At 46.6% G+C, this 10,367-nt stretch overlaps 1 protein-coding gene across 2 annotated transcripts in view; it reads left to right on the top strand.

Annotated features, from left to right (window-relative positions):
* PRRX1 (paired related homeobox 1) overlaps window positions 1-5,337 on the top strand; it is a 72,985-nt gene extending 67,648 nt beyond the window's left edge. Inside the window, exon 4 of one of the 2 annotated variants that reach the window (XM_044266950.1) lies at window positions 2,039-5,337. In XM_044266950.1, the coding sequence (XP_044122885.1) occupies window positions 2,039-2,177 (139 nt within the window). In that variant the 3' untranslated portion in view covers window positions 2,178-5,337. The remainder of the gene's footprint in view (window positions 1-2,038) is intronic. The other variant, XM_044266951.1, reaches the window with a different exon arrangement.
* Window positions 5,338-10,367: the final 5,030 nt, after the last annotated feature.

The following is a 10,367-nucleotide window of genomic DNA, read 5'->3' on the forward strand; positions in this document are numbered from 1 at the left end:
TTTTTTAAAGATATTTTTGATGGATCAAGAATATGTAGTCATCGGTCCTGGCTTTTGTCCCATCCCTTTGATTTTGCTCCTTCTATCAAGAGAGCAAATGTAATAGGAAGGACTACTTCCTAATGATAAAAGAATATTGGTAAATTTTTTAAAAAGATTTTATTTATTTTTTTGAGAGAAAGTGTGAGTGAGAAAGAGTGAGAGCTCAAGCAGGGGGAGGGGCAGAGGGAGAGGGAGAAGCCACGCTGAGCAGGGAACCTGCCATGGGGCTCCATCCGAGGACCCCGGGATCCTGACCTGAGCCGAAGGCAGAGGCTTTAACCCACTGAGCCCTGCAGGCGCCCCTGGTAAAACATTTTTGAAAAATCATTACTCACAGCAGGAGACCGACCGAGATCATTGACATTGAGCAGGAATTCCTTTAATCATAGTAGATCTCTCAGTTATCTATTCATTAAATACTTTCTTGAGTGTCGGTATGTGCCAGATACGAGGTTAGCTCTACCTGAGGGTATAGTGGCGAACGGGGTCAGATGTGGTGTCGGATCTGTGCGCTTACAGCTGAGGCACTGACGTAAGTGCTGAAAGGGAAATTCCTGGGTGCTCTAGGAGAACCTAACTTTGCACAGACGGTTGAGAGCTTCTTCCCGGATATGGGTAAGAGTGAAGCAGGTAAAAATGAGATGGAAGAACGTAGGATTCTTTTGGAACACTACGGAGTCTTCCTTTTTCTGCCTTAAGACACACACACACACACACACACACACACACCAGTGCTATAAGAATTTTAAATTAAGGATGCGTGTTTCTGGAGAGACTTAGTGATCTGGGACTAATTATACTTCATTAACTGAATTTTCCTGGGTTAATTGCTAGTAAGTGAGCTGAAACAGGCTATTGTGAGTCTTGACCGTAAGTCTCAACTGTATGGTCTCCCGGACAGGGACGCACGGCACAGGCGGTCTATTTGGAGAGCAGCTTTACTTTTCTCTCTCTCTGGTCTGTCACTTGATCCCCAGAACCACAAACTCCCGCGTGGCTGGTCGATCGCCCCGAGTGCAGTCAGCAGGGAGCTCCCGGCGTCCCATTTATAGTCTACCTCATTCCAGGCCTCCGTTGAAAGGGATTTTGCTAATGTTAGAAACAACTAGAAACATTTTTAACTCTTTAGTAGACAGTAAAGAATAATTTGCTTCCAAGTCTGAGAGACCCTTACTTTTTCCTTTAAAAGAAATTCATGGATTCCATTCACGGAAAACCACCAAGTGCCCATTTCTGTCCAGCTGCTTTTCTGGGTCTCAGTTACCATTTCTGACAATGAAAAACCACTTCAGGTTTCTCTCAGGAATAAGGACAAAGAGAGAAAGTTATCTCTGAGGCCAGGAAGCCTGAACCTGGACAGAGCCTTTGCTCGTTCATGTAGGGGATTTAAACAGTTCCCAAAAACTAAGCTAAAGGCATCCTGAGCTACTCAAGTCCTCTTGAGAAGAAGCTACAAAGTCAAGGCCGGTCGGACAGGAAGCTGCGGCAGCACCTGGTGCTCCGGGCCGCGGTGTCAGGGACGCGGGCTCTGCTGTCCAGCAGCTCCCGGCGCGGCCCCCGCCCACGGCCCGCGGCGTGGTGGGCGCGGAGCGACGAGGCCACGGTGCCCCCCTCCCCAGATGCCGCGTGTGTCGCTCCCAGCTCCAGGGGCTGTGACGGACGCAGAGAGGCCACCGGCCGGGAAACGTCCTGCTCTTCCGCAGAAGCAGCTTTCTCCTCTCGGCCCAGAAGTCCGCTGTGCCTCCCTGTGTCCCCCACAGCAGGTGCCTCTGCCCGCCCTGTCCCCGCTCTCCCCTGCCCTTCCGGACGCTGCCAGCCTTGCCCGAGTGTCCTAGACCCATGCAGATCCGGGGCTGAAAGGGACCTCAGAGGTCACCCCGGCAGCCCGCCGGCCCCGCCCGCCCCGTGCTGAGACTCGTGTCTTCCCGGGCGCCGACCTGCGGCTTCGTGAAACTAATGCCTGTTGTTCTCCCCGCTCTCTCCTTTGTCCCTGCAGCGCCATGGCTACTTATTCTGCCACATGTGCCAACTCTAGCCCTGCACAGGGCATCCACATGGCCAACAGCATTGCCAACCTGAGACTGAAGGCCAAGGAATATAGTTTACAGAGGAACCAGGTGCCAACAGTCAACTGAGGAGAAAAAAACCATTAAACAGGCCTACGAAGAAATCAAACACCATAAGACACCTTTCCTGCTCTGTCATTTCTTCATCTGTTGGGGAAAAAATAAATAAAACAAACAAACAAACAAGCAAAAAACCTGAACTCAAACATTGGGACCATGGCAGAGAAAAGCCGGAGAGGAGCAAAATGAAAATTAGTTCACCAATGTTTCTCCTCCCTCCGGGGTACCACCACCACCACGTGCTTCTGCGTGTGTTGATTTGTTTTTCCTTCTCCTCGTGTGCTTTGCTTTAATATACTCCAGGCTTCTTCAGTTAGGTTCAGCCCACCCACCCCCATGGCCATATGAGTTTCAAAACAAAACAAAAAAACTAGAGCAGCCAAAGAAACCACATACACATTCAGAGTCATTGTCTAGCATCTCCTCGGTGACCTGTTTGACCCTCAGTGCCTTGCCCCTATCCTTCTTCCCAGTTCTCTGTATAAAAGCTCTAGGAGCTTCTGAGAAGCCAAAGTCTCTCTGAAAAATCTGTGCCAGACACGATTTCCTGTCTTGTGGTCTCCATCTCTGTCGGTCATGGCAAGGCCTTTCCATCAGCTACTGTTCAGAAAGCAATTATGTACAACATCTGGTCACTGGCTTGTGTCTGGCTAATTCTGAGCTCTAAGCTGTAGATCGAAGCTCTCCTTATCAGCTAGAGATGTAAGCTCTGAGCTATAGATGATGGTATCGCCATCACCACCACCCCTGACCCCCACCCAGGCAATCAGCCATCGTAAGTCAAAAGTATTTGTTGTTTTTGAATGATTCGTTGTCATGGGCTTGACATTCGAGAGAGGGAGAGAGATTTCTTTAGGAAAACAAAGGCTGAGTTGTGAAAGGCATGGCCTACATCTCTTTAGTGCCTTAAGGATAGTCAGATGCACACTTATATATATATACTGTATATATTTATATATTTTATGTATATATATCTAAAATATTCTTGCAAGCTTGAGTTTGCAGTTTCTCGAACACTACCAAAAGCAAATCTCACACCATCACCACTGTCCTTAATCTCTACAGTGATGAGATGTTTTGGGGGATCTCGCTTCCTTTCTTTCTTGACACAAAATTCTCATCAAGGCCACAGAGCACTTCACAGGGCATCTGTTTCAGAACAGGTCTCATTTTCACATTTGAGCTTTGAATAAATTAGAGCCTACTCGAGGCTATAAAAATGTTCTTGAGTTTGAAGACAGCTCTGGTGGAACAGGAGTATATCCTGATACGTCATGGGGATTACATTTAGAGGAGGGAAAGCCATGTTTCCATCTGCCCCTTCTCCTCTCAACAGGAATCTGAAAGACACATGTTTGAATGGAATCCTTAATGTCTTGTCTAAATTCCAAAAATTTAAGAGGCGACTGTGGGCTATTCTTTTACTAATATTTTGAAATAAAGTTTAGTGCCTAGGGCTGCGAGCCAGGACTGACCTGTCTTTGTTTCTTTCTTTTTGTCTCCAGCTGTGCTTTTGTAACTTGTCGGGTGGACAAGACCAAACCACACCACCATGCTGTGCCTCAGTTTACCTTTTTGTAAAATGGGTTTAACAATACTTACCTACCTCACAGGGGTGTTGTGAGGCTCTATTCATTTGCTCCTTCATTCTTTCCTGTGTTCTCTGCTTGTGCAGCACTTGGTAGCCACGGGAGGAAAGGGACTACAAAAGTATACAATGTTAATGGAAGGATAAGGTACCTGGAAGCCTTGTTTTCTAGCAAGGAAGTGCTACCTTGCTGTAAATACTTACAGCCTTGTATTTGGAAATGAGAAATAGGTTTATATTTACAGACCTCTCAAAAATCACATCACTTGACCAAAGAATAAGATACACAGAACAGACATATTTTTGACCTATTTTTATCCTGACCAGGTTGGTTCTAATACCTTTAGTTATCAGTAATTAAAAAGCTTTAGATTGGTTTTGGCCAAACATGCCAACTCTGAGTGACCGGCATGGACTGCTGAGTTTAAGATGCACTTTCAGCACACACTTGTTCCCCCCTCGGCCTAGCAAGTTGAACCAATGGTGGAACTTTTTCAACCAATCGGAAAATGTAATTTTAAATGTTGAATCTATACTTCTTTTAGTAACAAGAAGAAAGCCCATCTTGTGCATTTTGCTTCCATCCACTGATTCCCTCTTCCTCTAGCGTATTATTAAAATATTTCTTACTGATGTTTTATGTGGGCTGGCTGAATACCACATACTACTTGCTTCCTAAGGATTCCCTCGACTAATTCTTTGGTCCCACTAGCTGCTGCGGATTATCAAGATTCAAAGGAACAGTGTAAACTAACAGATGAAAACGTTCTTTGTGAAATGAGTGAAATCCAAGAAATTGGTGAACATCTGGAGTTTGGACTCTGGGCTACAGTGCAGGGAACAGAACTCATACAAGACAAGGTGTTGCTAGGAAAGGGGAATTTTTGAAAAGGGAGGAAAGGAATAGGTCATGTGAAACAAAGTCATTTGAAGCTTTCGTCCTGACATCCGTTTTCAGTAGTGAACAGAAAAGCCTGAACCCAAAACCCAAACGCTATGTGAAACTGGGCAGTTTTGCCACCAATGCCTGGGAAGCGATGTCTGGGAAATCCAAGAGTAGCCAGTGCTGGTCAGCCATAGGAATTTTCATTGCTAGTGACTCAACACCACAAACATTTATTATCTAAGCACCTGATCAAGAAGTATACACATGAGACAAGCACTCAGTATTGTTCATTTATTATTGATTTTTTTTAAAGTAGAAGTTCGATATATGATTTAGAGGAGTAGCCTTTTGGCTTCCAAGCCAGGTCTCCACAGAGGGCCTCAGGCCAACAACGTTCCAAGGCATCCTCCCTGTTCCTTCCCATCATTATACCCAGATACAGATGAAAACGTGCAAACTATCTGTCTGTGTCCCCAGTCCCTTCCCAAATGAGATGCTGATCTGTAGGACACTTGGCAGGTTAAGTCAAACCAGAAGAGGTGACTGAATAAAAAAGGGAATGAATGACACTTAGGGTATAAAGATCTCCTAACAAATGTAATATGTAAATTATATCTTGCTTTATGATGTAAAATATACATTGTTTGCGCTAGAATAGAAATGATTCCTTTTCAATAAAAAGAAGAAGGATGCTACTATGCGGTCTTTTGTTATATACATTTGAGTCTGCTGATTCTTTTCTCTTAGAGCTTCAAAAATAAGTCTGCTAGGACCTAAGGGTACTTGCCGGGAAGAGTGAAGGTAGGAGGGATTTGTGAACAGAACTTTCATCGGAGTGTGGTAGTATTTCTTAAAAATGCAAATAGTCTATTCCTCAAAAGCAAAGACAATGGTGGGAGGGAGAGGGGATATTTATTGGCATAATGCGTAAAGGGACACTTTTATGAGAATTTAGTTAATTTTCACCCATTTCTTTAGAATCCATAATACCAGCTCTATATGACAAAACAGACAAAATAGCGCACACATTTATTTTAGAATAAAGAAGTAACAGAGTAAAATGTAAGCACCTACTGTGTTTAGCACTGGGTGTATGGAATGGGGGTGGGGATGGAAAACCAAACTGGGAGGCATATGTTCTGTTTTCATATAGATTAAGATCCGACTTAAAAGGGAAGTCCGTGATGAACCAACGTATGCAACAGTCAAGACAACAAGTGAAGATGTCAAACGAATAGAGTAGAAACCCTGCGCTGAAGCGAGAGAGGGTCTCACGGAAGATCTGGGGTTCGTTTAATCCTCTAGGACTGGGAAGACAGGAGGTGCTGCCTTCAAGTCAGAGAACAGAAAACGGACGAACGTGGGGACACAGGAAGGAGGAATTTGTGTTCGGGGACCATGACAATACAAGCCCAGATGGAACGGAGGCTTGTTTTGAATCCACGTGGAGGAAAACACTGGAGATTGAAACTGAGCCTTCATCTAGCAGAGTATGGTGTGTCGGGACAGAGGAGTTTGGAATTTTGCTCAGGCCATAGAAATACACTAAAATTTATTAAGTAGGAAAAAAGTCATGCAAAAAATACTACTACAGCAGGATTGCTGTGGTAAAAGAATGAAGAGAAGCCAGAACAGAACAGGAGCTAGAAGCAGAACAGTTAGCAGGGAGACAAAAAGCAAAGGTTGAATAGGGAACATCTTGCAAGGAAAGAATCAACAAGACTTTATGGCAGGAAAAAGAGAATAGAGTCTAAGATAAAAATAAATTAAAAAGTGGGAACGAGGAGAAGGGATCACAGACAAAACTGACAAAAACCAACAGAAATGTGAGACCCTGTGAAAGAAGGCAGTAATGGCAGTTTTAAGTACGTAACTGAATTTGAAAACAACAAAATGTAAGTCAAGGTATGAAAGCTTGGCTTGAAACCAAGGTCAAGGATGGAGATAGGACGTTGGGATTCATCTTTAAGGAGGTGATAGCTTGAGGTACGAGAATGAATGAGTTTGTGGAGAGGAGAGAGTCTTGTGTGTCCACTGGAAGCGTAGTGGACCCTTGAACAACACACTTTTGAACTGCCCAGGTTCACACCAATGCAGATTTTTTACAGCACAGTACCATAGCTGTATTTTCTCTTCCTTATGATTTTCTTCCTTTAAAAGACTTCATTTATTTGAGAAAGAGACAGAGAGCACAAGGAGGTGGGACAAGGGATAGAGGGAGAAGGAGACGCAGACTCCCCACTAGCAGGGAGCCCAGTGCAGGGTTCAGTCCCAGGACCCTGAGATCGTGACCTGAGCCAAAGCCGATCCTTAACCAACTGAGCCACCCAGGTGGCCCTTTATGATTTTCGTAATAACATTTTCTTCTGTCTAGCTTACTTTATTATAAAGATACGGCATCGAATACATGCACAGAATTTGTGTGCAAAGACTTTTGTGCCCTTGGTAAGGCTTGTGGTCAAGAGCAGGTGTTAGTGGCTAAGTTTTAGGGCAGTGGAAGGTTTCACATGGATTATTGACAGCGCCAGGGCTGGCGCCCCGACCCCATGTGGTTCAGAGGGTCATCTGTACTTTCAGCCCAGGGAGGAAGGTCTGACTCTGCAGAACACGTAGCGAGGAGACAGCTGCTGAAGGCCGTTGGAAGGAGCTGTTTGAGAAGCAGGAGGAGGACCAGCTTGTTGGCTGCCCCAGAGTTAAGGAAAAGGAGTCTCCAAAGGGGAGAGCTGGGTATGGTCAGATGCTGGGGAGCAGACCCGCTTCACTGCGGGTGGAGGAGAGGCCACTGGATGCGTGACTTTCTCGAGGATGCTTACTGCAGTGCTGCGGGAAGGAGACACATTTTGACCAGTCGTGGTGGGAGTGAGTTCCTTGACAAATGGAAGTGGAAGCCGTGGCTCATAGACTACTTGCTCGAGACCCTTTGGCATCGGAAGTCTATGAATAAGGATTCTTTGAGCTGCAGGTGGCAACTGGTTCAAATCGCAGGGCCGTATTTAAAACCCACGGGGGTGCCCACTGGACCCAAAGTACGACTGCCGGGGCCGAGCCGCTCCTGGGGTCCCAGCGGCTGGAATGAGGCCGCACCCCTAGACAAGCCAAGGTCCGCACGCCCTGCCCCGGAGCCCACTGGCGCTCCTCCGACGGTGTCCGGCCTCTGGGCAACGAGTCTGCAGTGCCAGCCAGATGTGCGGACCTGGAACCCGCTGTCCTCACCGTAGACCCCGCTTCGGGCATTTCTGATTGAGGCTCCCTGTCCCGGTAGTCTGGAGCCCACTTTCAGGGCCCCAGGGGCCTCTCTTCCTGCGACTGCTGTTGCGGGGGGGGGGGGTGTCAGGGTGTGTAGCCGGAGCTCGGTGAGCACAATGCCATTGCCACCCTTGTGGGTGGAAGTCTACTTTGGGTGCAGGATGGGCTGACGTGGAAAGGGAGGTGAGTGGGACACAGGTTGGGGTCCTAGGATCTGACCATCCCCGCAGTGCCATATTCTGGGAAGGAATTCCAAATAGTTCAAGAATTCTACATGTCAGCCTGGGTCTCCAGGTCAGTATGGAAGTATGTTCATTAAGAGAAGAGTGTCGGACATAATTTGTTGAATAGTTTGTTAGCGTGACTGATAACAAATGTCTGCAGATAAACCTGGATTTTCACTTGCACTCCTGCCCCGACGGCGCCCGGGGAGGAGCACCACACACCTCTTTTAAGATCTGGCCTGGTTAGCTTTTGGGTCACTTTCTGGATATCCCATTAAACAGAAACCAATACCAGAAATCTAGTTGGGACGTAGATCCATCTCAGCCCCGCTATTTTTTTTTTCCTCTCTGAACAGGACTCCGAGCTCTGCTTACTCCTAAGACCTCAGTTTACCTCTCCCACAGGACAGGCTGAGAAGAGTTTTGGAAAAAGTTAACTTGCCTCCTCTACTCAGCATCATCTCAGTATAAAGGGCTTCACAGTCGACGGGTCCTGACACTCGGCATCGGGCTTGTGGGGGGATGGGACAGCAGGAAGGTTTGGGAAGGGGCCGAGAACGAAGACTTCCAGTCATTTCTCTAGCTCCTTTTAAGCCCCTGTAATTCCCACTGTGTCTCAAACCTTCTGACTCTGCTAGAAAAGAGGGAAGTCTTACATTTTGCAGAGTTTGCTGCTATCTGAGGCTGGGAGGCCTGGCATTGGGTAAAGATCCTCCCCGGTCTACCGAGGACCTCCAGTCTCCTGGGTCTCGATTTCAGGGCCTGTAACAAACAAGGCTCCGCTTTTACGCATCAGTTTCTACATTTCAGTCGACTACATTTCAGTTGCAAGTGGCAGAAACCCAACTCAAATTAGGCGGTGATGGTTTAATCAGGGGATTTGTTGCGTGGATGGGGGGTAAGTCAAAGAAGAAAGGAGGAGATCTAGGCCCTGGGGTAGCTCTGAGAACCCCAGGCAGCAGAACTGAGAACTGACATCCCCAGAACTCTGTCTGCCTCTCACCTCTGCGGGCGAGTTTTCTCCACGTCGCAGGGAAAGCAGCTACCGCCAGACGCAGCCCTCGATCCATTTCTCGTGGGAAGAAAGATGAGAGAAACAAGCTCCTGTTACGAAAATCCTGGGGGAGGACTCTCTCGTCCTGATCTGTTTCGTGGACACCCGTGACCCAGACATCGTGTCCTGTGGGTTGAGAGGTACTGGACACCCAAAGCGGGGCGCCTGCTTGTTTCAGGTACTGCTCGGGCACCGACACGAGTCCTCCTGTCCCGCATCTCCAGCTCCGGGCACTGCCGGGGCGCCCCGTCACCAGGCCATTTCAACTGTGGAGGCTGTATTTTAAAAACGGTAAAGCAGCAGTGAGCCTTGGACCCTGAAAAGTGACTGTGGGAAGCAAATGTACAACCCTTGCTGGGCAGGAAGCATCTTGGAGTGTTAGAGGACAGAGAAATGAAGTTCCGCTATGTTGAACCATTACACAACAGGCCCTATTTCTTTTTCTTTTCTTTTTTTTTTAAGATTTTGTTTATTTATTTGACAGACAGCAAGTAGGCAGAGAGGCAGGCAGAGAGCCCGATGTGGGGCTCGATCCCAGGACCCTGGGATCATGACGACCCGAGGCGAAGGCAGAGGCCCTAACCCACTGAGCCACCCAGGCGCCCCACAACAGGGCCTATTTCTAACTGCAGCCTCGCCTCACCCAACTGGTAGACCTCCTTCCTCTTTCTCCTCTCTACCTGCATTTCAAGATGTTTCTTGTATCTCATAGCCTTATAGCTCTCCCTGACCACATATGCTAATTCTCCCACACTGGACGTATGGTTATCCATATAATGGATCTTGTGCCTTTTGGATTACTCCTAATAAAGTAATTAAATGTAATAGTAAATTAATACACCAAAAAACATTTTCAGTAAATTAATGCCTAACACTGTGGGCTTCCTGGAAAATAACTTCCAAAATGTTATTCTAGTTGTAAAACGGCAGCATTCCTGAAAGGAAGATAGCCAGGTCTTCTACAGATTGAAGGCATCTGAAAACTATTTCTTAGAGTCGTATATTTATTTGCTCAGTGTCACTCAGTTAAGAATAGGTAAACTAAGGCCAGCAAAACTGGACAGCTAGAGAAACTCACACATGAGCATGGGAAGACAGGAACAAAAATGTTCATTGCAGAATGGTTTGTGAAAACAAAATTTTGGAAATAAACGAAATGTCCATCAATGGGAGAATAAATAAGCTGTGATATATTCATATA

Source organism: Neovison vison, chromosome 10 (genome assembly GCF_020171115.1).
Source record: "Neovison vison isolate M4711 chromosome 10, ASM_NN_V1, whole genome shotgun sequence".
Lineage (NCBI taxonomy): Eukaryota > Metazoa > Chordata > Mammalia > Carnivora > Mustelidae > Neogale > Neogale vison.